General features: G+C 40.5%; 1 protein-coding gene across 1 annotated transcript; it reads right to left on the bottom strand.

The window, feature by feature from the left end:
• Positions 1-542: 542 nt before the first annotated feature.
• LOC139464673 (uncharacterized) lies at positions 543-1,440 on the bottom strand. Its single transcript, XM_071246198.1, has one exon. It carries the CDS (start codon positions 1,409-1,411, stop codon positions 749-751), a length of 663 nt encoding a protein of 220 aa, XP_071102299.1. The 5' UTR covers positions 1,412-1,440; the 3' UTR covers positions 543-748.
• Between the last annotated feature and the right edge of the window lie 11,635 nt (positions 1,441-13,075).

Below are 13,075 nucleotides of genomic sequence, written 5' to 3'. Positions count from 1 at the left end.
CTCTTCCCTCCAAATAGAGTGCTTTACTTCATCGAAAGTGAACTTTGTGAAAAGGGATCGAAAAGGAAATACAGTGGTGTTTTTGAGGGGGAAGCCGTCTTGCTTTCCAAAACCTTATCAGTCTGTGTCCTCGAAAAATTATGAATTAAAAGCATTTATTTTCACATGACCTATCCTCATAAATTGGTATCTTCCTAGAACCCAGACTGCTTGCATCAACGCCATGGGATTTAACGTTCAACTATTGAGAAAACACAATAGACTAATGACAAACTTTATAAAACATCTTTCATGAACAAACACATACCTCAGTCTAACATCAAGAGCAACGACAAACTAATACAGTGATGGGATTAACAGTTTGTGTTATTGCAAGATATAGGGATTAACATCATGTAAGCTATATGACTGTTCAAATATACCAGCTTATGTCTCTCAGCTGATTCTTGTCTTACATTGTTATTTAACTATCATGACTGCCCCATAATGACTTGACTGCAGAAATGAAAAAGAAATAAAGACAGCACAATGATTAGGCACAAGTTAGCTTTAATTTAAATAGAACAATATCATGTCAAACTTTAAAACAAGATCGCGAAAGAAACTTTGTCATTGTTAGTCATTAGTAGCTTACACGCGAATAATGAAATGCAGTAATTGAGAGATCATAATCATCTTACACAAACTGATCTAACGATTGAGCAGTTTTTTTACAATTTCGAAAATTGACATAGCCTGTACAAAACAACTACATTTCTTGTAGTGTTCTCGATATGAAACCAAGTCTTTGACGAAGAGCTTCTTTCTGATTTTTCAGTGTTTCCTCCAAACTGACTGCCTCTGAAATTAGTTGATCAAGCTGAGATACACAAAATGTCTCATAGTTTTCACTGTCCTCAAACGTTTCGGCAAATTGCATTGTAGCCATTCGAACTTCTGCAGACAACTCTATTATAAGTTTTGAAACTTTATCATGCTTTGTCGATTTGTCACCCATTCTCTCAGAATCTGAATCCGTGTATATTTCCACACAAGCGTTTTCTGTTACTTTTGCGTCCTCGGATGAAATCACCGTTTCACTTTCTTCGCGTCTCGTATTATTACTTTCTTCATTGGTTTCATCAAAATCGGGATTCTGTCGAACTGCATCTTCTGCAAGTATATCCTGATCATGGTTTATAAGCTTTTCAAATCCAAAAGGCTTTGAGGGGAGCCCATAGCGTATGGACGATTTGGGGATGTCTGGTGTTGTCGGATGGACAAATCCTTCTTCATCTACCTTTCGCTTTCTTGTTGAATTATTGTCTGTTTGATTCCCCTCTGCATCCGAAACTGACAACCCATTTGTAATTTCACCGTCTCCAGATGACAAATTGAAGTTGTTCTGATTTTCATTATCAAACTGGAACATGTTAGGCACGGGTGTGTAAGTTCCATCGAACGCAGACGACAGGAAGTTGTGGTTGGGAATAAGAGTCACTTCCCTTAGGTCAGTAAGCTCCAAGCTCTTCACAGCGATAGCTCGTTCGCGAAGCTCTCTATCTGCCAACAGTCACAGCGGAACACATGCATTATAGACACCAATCCGTTATATTGATGCTTCAAATACAGCCGCACGCGACAGGATCATTATTTGAAAAACAGGGCGATAAATCTCAAAATGAGCAGAACAAATTACCCCGCTGGCATTTGTATGGTTTAATGTGATTAAACTTTGAAAATGAATATCAAAGCCATGCATAAACGTCGAAAATGGGAATAAGATCGAAAAAGTACTCGAAAATAGGTTTCATCATGGCGTGCGACAATCTCATCAGTGACATCAATCCACATTTCAGCGAATACATTGTATTTTGTATCTACTTTAGAAATTAAACATTTCATTTACTTATGGAAGTATTTAATTCAAGCCGTTGAGTAGGGGACAAGCCCAGTCTGTCATACAGACACTGAAACAAATATATCCAATACAGCACATGTAAGTTTATAATGTTTGCCAAGTCTAGATCTGAAAATGAAGAAAAGTCTCTGAGCTCCTTTTTATTATATTCTATAACTATGAAACTGAAATCTCAGCAATGATATTCTAAAACATGAGGCCATTTACAAAATATCACTTTTGCGTATAACAAAGCCAATTCAGATGTGGCATTATGAAACTTGATACGGGTTATGGGGTTTACATTGGTGTATTTTTTGCTTGATCTGGGAGGAACATCTTAGATATTTACCACTTGGTGAAACCCACCAGCGTGGAAATGTTGCTGACAAACCAAGGAAAATAATCATGGCAATTATGGGATTTGAACCCATTGTCATAGATTTCTGGCATATGAAAGAGATGCAGCTTAGTCTCTGAAAATGTAAAATATTGATAAAAACAAATAACTTCATTTTATTTTAAAAGTAGACCCAGTGAGATGGGAAAATAATATGGTTCAAGGACTGTGAGACAGACAGGGATGCAACTCTGCCCAGCAAATTGAGGTGGCTTCTTGGATTACTGTATTACCTGTGCCTTCTATGGCCTTTAACTTTCACATACCTCGTTTTATGAAGATTGTTTGTGTTTTCAATATCTTCTCTGAAAATCATATTTTTAATAAGCTTAGATTTTGTATATTTGATCCCACTAACATGATGCCAATACAACTTCAAGCTGTCAAGACATGGCAACCATATTGAATATATACTTTTCACCCTTTAGAGAGCCACTTCTGCATTTACATTATGAAATTTGATATACAGTAAATATTTGGTAAACCCAACAACAGGGTCATATTTTGCAAGTTATTCTTATATTTGGAACTGCAACATTTTGTCTTCATGTGCTGCTGCAGCCGTGATGAATGTGTTCTTTTGACCCGTTTCATTACCAATTATTATCCCCCACAACATGTTTTGCGGGGGTATTAAAATGGACATGGTCAGTCCTTGCATTCATCCTTCTGTGTACGATTTTGAAAAAACGTTTACTATTTTCTTCACCAATCACGGTACATGGATAGGCCTAGCGGTGACCTGGTGCCTGTTGATAGTTTTGGATTTTTGTAAAATGTATCTTTTTAGTTTCCATGGCAACAACTTTGACTGAAAAAGGGGGGTAGTGTTCGTTCTTGGAACAGACCTAAACCCAATTACTTTCCATTAACTTGTGTACAGAAACGCATGCATTAAATGAAAAACTCAGATTATTAAAACAGCTCGCGTAAATGCCCAATGAAGCTTTTTCAGCATGCATACAAAGGAGCTAATTTCTAAAACACAATTACAAGCTAATTTACTTTCTGAGTCAAACCTATGTATTAAGAACATTATTTAATTTTTCTTAAATCTTAAAATGTTCACTAATTTTGGGAAAGACCCAAGAGAGTGATGAATAGATGAGTGAGAAAATATTGGTTACCCAATGGAAAAATGTAATAACCCAATTAAAATAGAAACCCTAGAGTAAAAACTGAATTGCTCAAAAAGTTATCTGGAGCTCTGTTACATGAGTCAGTTTAATGGCACCAATACAAAGGGCACATCTAGCCTCAATTAGGTTGAATCTGGTAAACTGTGATTATATGAGGTGACGACATTGCAGCCACATTGAATGTTATTTTGTCCAGGTACTCATGTATCATGGTGTTATTCATTTAACAGGCTCTGATACTATATTTCAATCTCCAATGTGCTATGTTTCAGTGATCATATGTTCTATTTGGTCATGCCATCATCTTTCACCTTTTTGTGTCCTAATAATGGAATGTACCAGTAAGGGTACTTTTTACCTGCAATATTTCCTATGAATCTTTTTTGGAAGTGAAGCTATGATTGGTTAAATATGTGTCTTATCATGCACTCCAACAATGGTATAAAATTGAATGGTCAAGAGGTACACGGTAAATCTATCCACGTAGATTACGGCGACGACTCGTCCAGATTGTACGAAACTTACTTAGACCTGTTTCGTAATGGCGGTGGACTGCGGCGAAATTGATTACGCGGTTTAACGGCCGAACAATTCCGTGGCGGTTTTACGCTGTACATTATCGATTTTAGTATCGATCTAGGCGCGGATGAAGGACATCACTACCCTAAACAATCGGGCAAAGTAGGAATCGAACTGTACTTTTCACAACCGCTAGCTCACCCTTTGACCATGATTACCTATTTGGAAATGAATATCTGTATTGAAGTGGACGTTATGATGACGTAAAGATGTTGTACACCTCGGATATAGACGCTTTCGTGCGAGGCGACTACGAGTTACAGGACATCTACAAAGGCACATTACCTATACTAGGGATTATTTACTACGTACGCATAAACGAGAGACTTTACCGGCAGCCTATATCGAGAACACTGCGCCAGCTTCCCATTCGGGATTACACTGGATTTGCTTTTACGTACCGAATAAGGATACCGTAGAAAGTTTTGATTCATTCGGTTTGAATAATTCGCTTATGTATGCGAAATCTATATGTATACGGTAGGCGCGTGTACAAATATTCTGGTAGAAAGCTTCAATGTTACGATAGCGTTGTTTGCGATTACTATTGTCTGTATTTTCTATATTATCCGTGTCGACACAACTCCATGAGTCGCATTTCAAACAGTTTCACCGATGATTGTACTATAAACGATGATATCGTACACTCTTGGTATTGGAATACGTATATGCTACTATTTTGTTGCTTATTCGGATATTAAAGCCACGTACCGCTATAGGTTAAACAGTTGATAATAAGTATGACATGTTCGTACATTCGATATAATCGGGTGTGAATAGCTCTCGTCAACAGTCTCTGGTGCGGTCAGCGCCAATGTCGCTCACGCACGGTGTCATAACTGTTGTTTAGAAGTGTCAGTTTCAAATTGTTCGCGGCTATCGAAGGTAATGAAAACGGTAACATATTTCTTAATATACTACTCAAAAGAAGTTAAAGGACACCAGATATATACTGAGTCAAATTAAAAACTTCACATTTTTAAAAGTAATCCCATATGATATACAACGGACAAATGTATCAGAAGGTAATTTTTAATCATTATAATGTCCCAAGAAGGATTTTAATTAACGGTGGTAACCTTTATTTGTTCCAAGCACCTACGGTATTCGGTAATAACATCAACAGTTTAAATCATAAGTCCCAAGCACGAGAATCTGATGGCACACAAGTTCAGTAGCATGTATGGCCACCATGTGCGTTGACAACTGCCACACAACGCCTCCGCATGGACCTTGTGATGCTTGTGAACACATGATTAGGAAGACGACGCCATTGCTGCTGCAAAATGGTGCCAAGATCTTGCAAATTCTGTGGTTGGTTCTGGAGAGTGCGCAGACTTCTGCCAAGAGCATCCCAGACGTGTTCGATGGGGTTGAGGTCGGGAGACCTTGACGGCCAGTCCATGACGTTGACTCCCGCATTCTGAAGAAAATTCCTTGTCAAAATTGCTGTGTGGGGTCTGGCATTGTCGTGTTGGAAGATCAAACCGGGTCCATGTGCTGCCATAAAAGGCAGAAGTTCTGGTGCCAGTACCTGGTCGCCGTAAGCAGCAGCGTTGAGGTTGCCACGGATGACAAGACGCCTGGAACGTGCATTGCCACAGAAAGCACCCCACACCATGATACTTCCGCCTCGAAATCTGTCAACTTCCTGTACACAACACTGGGCGTAACGTTCATGAAGGTGCCTCCACACCCTCGCCCTACCATCAGCAAATCGAAGATTAAATCGGGATTCATCACTGAAGACGACTTGATTCCAATTCCTCTGAGTCCATCGTAAGTGTCGCTGTGCCCACAATTGACGTTTACGTCTGTGTAATTGAGTCAGAATCGGCCCGCAGTATGGCCGTCATGCTTGAAGGTGAGCAGTTCTCAGACGGTTTCAAACAGTTTGCGCACTCAGTCTACCCCTAAACAGTTCATTTCTGGTTGATGTAGCCGTCAAAAATCGGTTACGGAGGTGACGTAAGACAATCTGACGATCCTCTGCATGTGACGTCACACGTGGTCGACCTGTCCGAGGGTGATCAGCGGTGGTACCCGTTTGCTGTAGACGCGTCTGTAAATCATAAACAGCCCGTCGACTACAACCCATCGTCCTTGCGACTTCAGCTACGGAGGTTCCCGTCTGCAACATGCCGATGGCACGTTCACGTTGCACATCTGAAAGGTGTGGCATGACAAATGGCCGTAAAGACTTTTATTTTCTTGTGTTTTTCTTTTTTTGTTAATGACTGCTAACAAGTATGGCTGCTGTGCACATGATTTTGATCGATTCACCTGCACAAAAACGGGTGTTATCTGAAGACAATAAGTGGCCATTACTGTTTAAATACACAATAAGGGCCCACAATGATAACTGGTCAAAATGTTAAAATTTTAGGATTGTGAAGTTTTTAATTTGGTTCAGTATATAATACACGATTTAGAAAATTGGTCATGGTATTATGTGTTATAACATTACTATCATCTAATGTTTGGCAACATGTTGCACCACGTCTGGGGTATTGCTGGTCCTCCTGACACTTTCTGGAAACACTTCTGGTAGTCGTGCAAATGAATTGAAAACATAAGCAAAACACAGGAATATTGTCGCCTAAACACAACGCTGCACCTGGCTTTAGCAACAACCAACACGATTTTCATGCTCAGCATATGAAAGTGGTGATGTTCATGGTGCACGTGCATGCTTTCCCTTTAAGAAGCCGATGACGATGATCGTGTTATCACACTTTCCAAAACCATGCCACAAGAGACGACATCTGACTGATGTTGATAGAGGACGAGCTATTGCTTGGCTCCAGGATGGCCTTTCTTTCACGCGAGGTGGGCAGAATATTGCAGGTGTCCCCCTCTGCCATTCACACCCTGTGGCATCGTTTTGCTGCCACTGGCAGAGTGCAAGAGCGACACCGTTCTGGACGGCCAAGGTGTACCTCACAACGTGATAACCGATACCTGGTTCTCCAAGCACTAAGGCAGCGAACATCAACAGCGAACATCAACAGCAAACAACCTCAGGTTACAGTTAAGGGTTGTCAATAACACTGTCGTTAGTGATCAGACGGTGCGAAACCGTTTACGAGCTGCGAACTTGAGAAGTCGACGACAAGCAGTGAGACATCCTTTACGTCCAGTTCACAGAACAGCACGTCTGGCTTGGTGTCGACATGTGCGTTGGAACAGACAGCAATGGTCTCGTGTACTGTTTACAGACGAGTCGCGATTCTGTTTGCAGCTCAATGATGGAAGAATACGGGTGTGGCGTCGTACTGGAGAGAGATTCACTGATGCCACAGAACGTCACTTTTGGTGGGGGATCAGTGATGGTATGGGGAGGATTCAGTTGGAATCACAGGACTCCTCTGTACCATATTGTCGGGAATCTGAATGCTGTCAGGTACCGTGATGAGATTCTTGAACCCCTGGTATTGCCCACACTTCGTCAGATTGGTCAAGGTGCTGTCCTTCAGGACGACAATGCAAGACCCCATCGCGCCCGGATTATCACTGACTATCACAGACAAAGGCAGATTACCGTTATGCAATGGCCTGCTTATTCGCCAGATCTGGCGCCCATCTTTGAACATCTTTGGGATGCCTTGGGAAGAGCCGTTCAAGCTAACCATCCACCTCCTGTTAATCTCCAGCAACTGTTAGGATTTCTTCATCAGGAATGGCAAGCAATTCCACAGGCATGATTGCAGCAGCTTGTCCGATCTATGCGCAGAAGATGTCAGGACTGTATTGCTTCCAGGGGTGGGCATACCCGATATTGAAGGAACAGGATTATCCTGAACTGTTGTGTGTGACTTTTGATTTATAGGGTACATGCAGTTCATATTGTTTTGCTCTGGTCAGCTGTATGCCAGCGTTTCTTTTGTCAATGAAATGTCATGATTAAAATACTTATCTTACCCAATCAGTGTTGTTCCTGTGTCCACGATTTATTTTTTGAGTGATTTTGATAACTTATTTGGGTGTTCTTTAACTTCTTTTGAGTAGTATACATAAACGTGCTTAAATACGACATTCGGAAAGCTTAAGTATAAAAACAGTATCTATTCACGACATATTATACGTAGTCTCGCCTATTATGGAAGGTCTACGCTTTCCAGTAGCGTTAAACAATCCGAGTTCAGTCTTTATCAAAGGTAGCAATTGTAGCATCGTTCTCCATTCTTCCATAGTCATAGCTATTCCTTTAATGGTCGCCTTACCGTCCAGAAACATTCTCACGTCCAAGACTGTACGGTTTTCAACTCGACATACGTTTTGTCTGGTCACTGCCGACAATTTGAACTGATTAAGCGAACACTTTTCGTCACGGGTATTCAGACTTTTTATAGTGTCAGATCTGGGTAGATATTTTAATGTCTGGAAAATAGCGTCAGAGGATTCGATCGGAGAATTATTAGTTGTCCTAGTGATCCATTCGGCTACCGAAGAACCGGTTAGAAGACACATCAGGATAGATGTATCTATAATCATTATACGTTTCTTTCCTTTAATGGTCAAATTTCTACCCAACAATCCGCAGTTGGCGGAAATAGTTAGTCGTTCGACGGTTTCGTGTATACTATTTAATTCCGCAAACCGGTGTTATATAAATATAAGTTACCGGGTTTGAGTGCGGGTCATTGACCCGGAACTGTCACGTGATTGTCCGGTGTGGGACGTTCATTGGTTATCCGGCTGGTCACGTGATTTTGATCGCCGGACTGTCATCGCGGATTTATCATTTGCAGCTCGAGCTGTTGGAGATATCGGACGTGAAATGGATTCTCCAGATTTAAGTGCGGATTGCAAACGCTAGTGTCGACTACGGATGTAAATGTTTGGATGCGGATAGCTGTCGGAGTTCGTTGACAGTGGGATCGGATAATATGGATATTCCCGATCATCCTTCCTGCAGGTATTTTAAAAATCGTTTTGATACCTACTACAAATTTCCTATTCAAATTAAGCAGACTCCTCTCGAGCTGGCCAGGTGCGGGTTATTCTACACGGGAATGAACGATTGCGTTCAGTGCTATATGTGCGGTATTAAACTGTACAAATGGAAATATAAAGACAAAATCTTACAAGAACATAGAAGACATTACCCCAACTGCGTCTACCTGAAGACCGTATTTGGCTCACCGCCCACGACGATCTAAGACGTCGTCAACATCCACGTGTACAGCGTACGCACAGGTTCCTTATGGAACCACCAACTCTCACAAAAGAAAACTTTTAACATTTCGCTGAGACGCTTTCAATAAAGATATCCTTCTCTATTTCTTTTTTCAGCTGGAGAATTTCACTTTGTAATCTAGAACTTCTTTTTTATTATTATTATTATTGTATACAGTAAGTCTAAAAAGCATTCACTAGGTTTAATTATTTTGCGGGCAGAAATCATCCAATCACAGGACAGGGTAAAATACACGACATCGTTACTCCGAGGTGGGGGAGGGGGACCCTGCGGGTAGAAATCAGCCAATGAGAGTGCTGCAATATATGACGGGCAGAAATCGGCCAATGAGAGGGCTGCAATTAAAAAACGGGCATAAGTGCTCTATATACTACTTGCGTCCCTTGTTCGGCGAGTGGTATAAAACCTTACGCTGTTCGCATAAAGGATCCGCACTAAAAGCATTAAAATGGCAGAAAACTTAATCCAAAAATCTCTAAATAAAATACAACAATGGGCAGACAAATGGGGCTTCTCCCTTAACTCAGATAAAACAACAGGAGTAGTATTCACACATAAAAAAAACATGAAACCTGCCTACCCAATCCCCCAGCTAAACAACCAAACAATCAAATTAAAAAAACCAAACCAAATTCTTAGGACTCATTTTCGATCAACACCTCACCTGGGAGGCTCACGTCCAAAACCTAAAAACTAGATGCAGCAAAATGGGCTGACAAATGGGGCTTCTCCCTTAACTCAGAAAAAACAACAGGAATAGTATTCAAACATAAAAACATGAAACCCGCCTCCCCAATCCTCCAGCTAAACAATCAAACAATCAAATTTCAAAAACAAACCAAATTCTTAGGACTTATTTTCGATGAACATCTCACCTGGGATGCTCACATCCAAAACCTAACAACTAAATGCAGTAAAGACCTAAACACCCTAAGATGCCTAATTGGCTCTAACTGGGGAGCCTCCAAAGATACTCTCCTCTCTCTCTACATATCCCTAATTAGATCAAAACTAGACTACGGCTGCGCCATATACAACACCCTAAACAACTCTCTATCTAAAAAACTTGACTCAATACAATATCAGGCTCTCAAACTCATTACACGCACCCAACATGGCACCTCCTACACCTCACTTCAGGCCTTAACAGGAGAAATGCCACTAAGTCTACGCAGGAAACAGCTAAGCTTAAATTTCTGGGCCCTCTCATCCAAAACTTAATAAACCAAAACATCAGCCCTAAAATCCAAGCTCTAGCTCGTAAACACCCCTTACTTACCCCAATATCCCAAAGAATAAAACAACTACCTAAATGAACACCAAATTAAAAATCTTAAACAAAACTGCAAACAATCAAATATCTTCACCCCTAAACTTAAAATACCCAAAATAGACACAACACTAGCTAGCCATATAAATAAACAAACCGACCCAAACATAGCTAAAACTACCACACTAGCATACATACACAAAAATTGGCCAAATTGTTGTCACATTTACACGGACGGATCCTCAGATCCGACCTCCAAACACACGGGTTTCGGAGTCCATACCACACAACCAACTAAAACCATACAATCCTTCCGACTCCCAAATAACCAATCAATATTCACGGCAAAACTAATGGGCATGGCCTCAGCCCTCCACAATCAAGAATCCCAAAACCACCAAAAAATCCTAATACTTACTGACTCCCTAAGTGGACTGCAAGCCCTCCAAAACAAAAATACCAAAAACCGACCTAAATTGATAAATCAAATACTTAAAAGCTCCAACGACCTAACTAAGGCAGGCAAACAAATAACCTTCTTGTGGATACCCGCCCACGTAGGAATATACGGTAATGAAAACGCCGATAAAGCAGCTAAATTATCCCTCAAAATCCCAGAAATAAGCTTAAACTTACCCATCTCAAAATCAGAAATTAAAAGTGTAAACAAACAAAAAATCACAAAAAAATGGCATAACCTATATCTAAACTCAAATAGCCAAATCAAAAGAGTGCTCAGCAAACCACTAACCAAACCAAAAATTCTCCATCCATCAAAAAAAATCGACAGAGTAATCACTAAACTCCAAACAGGACACACCAACCTAAATAACCACCTAAAAAAAATACAAAAAACACACTACAGGTAACTGCCCACACTGCAAACAACTAGAAACCCCAGAACACGCACTCATCCACTGCACACACTACCTAACACATCGAACCGCATTACAAACCACCCTCAATCTAAACAAGGCTCTCACTCTAGAAGCAATACTAAACCCACAAAATTAACTAGAAAACTTCAATGCCTTAGGTGTGTTCTTAATCAAAACGGAACTAATAAAACGCATCTAAAAACATAATAACCTACCAAATCAAAATCACATAAACAAACAAACATCCACCATACCCAGCCCCCTTAGTTCTCCTCCCCAACCCCATCGGCATCTATTCCAAATCTCAAAATTCCCAAATTCTATATAAGCAACCCCTAAAGCCCCCTCTTGGGTTGCACAGACCACCTTCGCCCCTTTCGGAAACACATTAAATGGCCTGGCCGGGCCCGTGTGCGAAATACGCATCAGTCGGAAAGCGCACGTTAAATCTCCAAAGTAAGTAAGTAAGTAAGTGCAGCAAAGACCTTAACACACTAAGATGTCTCACCGGCTCTAACTGGGGAGCCTCCAAAGATACCCTCCTCTCACTATATACAACACTAATTAGATCAAAACTAGACTACGGCTGTGCCATATACAATACCCTAAACAACACTCTTTCTAAAAAACTTGACTCAATACAATACCAAGCCCTTAAACTAATTACATGCACCCAACATGGCACCTCCTACACCTCACTTCAGGCCCTTACAGGTGAAATGCCACTAAATCTACGCAGGGAACATCTAAGCCTTAATTTCTGGGCAGCGTCCCAAACAAACCCTCTCATCCAAAACTTAATTAACCAAAACATTAGCCCAAGAAACCAAACTCTAGCTCGCAAACACCCCTTACTCACCCCAATATCCCAAAGAATAACTAACTACCTCAATGAACACCAAACTCAAAATATTAAACAAAACTGCAAAAAATCAAATATCTTCACCCCTAAACTCAAAATACCCAAAAAGGACACAACGCTAGCTAACCAAATAAATAAACAAACCGACCCAAACATAGCTAAAACCACCACACTTGCATACATACACGAAAATTGGCCAAATTGGTGTCACATATACACTGACGGATCTTCAGACCCGATCTCCAGCTACACAGGCTTCGGAGTCCATACCACACAACCAGTTATATCCACACAATCTTACCGACTCCCTAACAACCAATCTATATTCACGGCCGAACTTATGGGCATGGCCTCAGCCCTGCATAACCAACAATCTAAAAACAACAATAAAATCCTAATTCTCACCGACTCCCTTAGTGGACTACAAGCCCTCCAAAAACAAAAATACCAAAAAACGACCTAAATTTATAAACCAAATACTTAAAAGCTCCAACGACCTAACAAAAGCAGGCAAACAAATAACCTTCTTGTGGATCCCTGCCCACGTAGGAATTGACGGCAACGAAAGCGCCGATAATGCAGCTAAATTATCTCTCAAAATACCAGAAATAAGCCTAAACCTACCCACCTCAAAATCAGAAATTAAAAGTGTAAACAAACAAAAAATAACCAAAAAAATGGCATAATCAATATCAAAACTCAAATAGCCAAATAAAAACACTGCTAAGGAAACCACTAGCCAAACCTAAAATCCTAAAACTTCAAGGCCCTAGACGTATTCCTAATCAAAACACGTCTAATTGAGCGCATCTTAAAACTCATTAATCTACCAATCCAAAATCCAATTAACATACAAACACCCACCTCA

This window comes from Haliotis cracherodii, unplaced genomic scaffold (genome assembly GCF_022045235.1).
Source record: "Haliotis cracherodii isolate W230 unplaced genomic scaffold, xgHalCrac1.p SCAF_1, whole genome shotgun sequence".
Taxonomy (NCBI): domain Eukaryota; kingdom Metazoa; phylum Mollusca; class Gastropoda; order Lepetellida; family Haliotidae; genus Haliotis; species Haliotis cracherodii.
This window is presented reverse-complemented; position numbering and strand designations above follow the sequence as displayed.

Excerpts from the sequence above, each read along its gene's own strand:
- LOC139464673 (XM_071246198.1), bottom strand. The coding sequence starts at position 1,411 with ATGTTCCAGTTTGATAATGAAAATCAGAACAACTTCAATTTGTCATCT.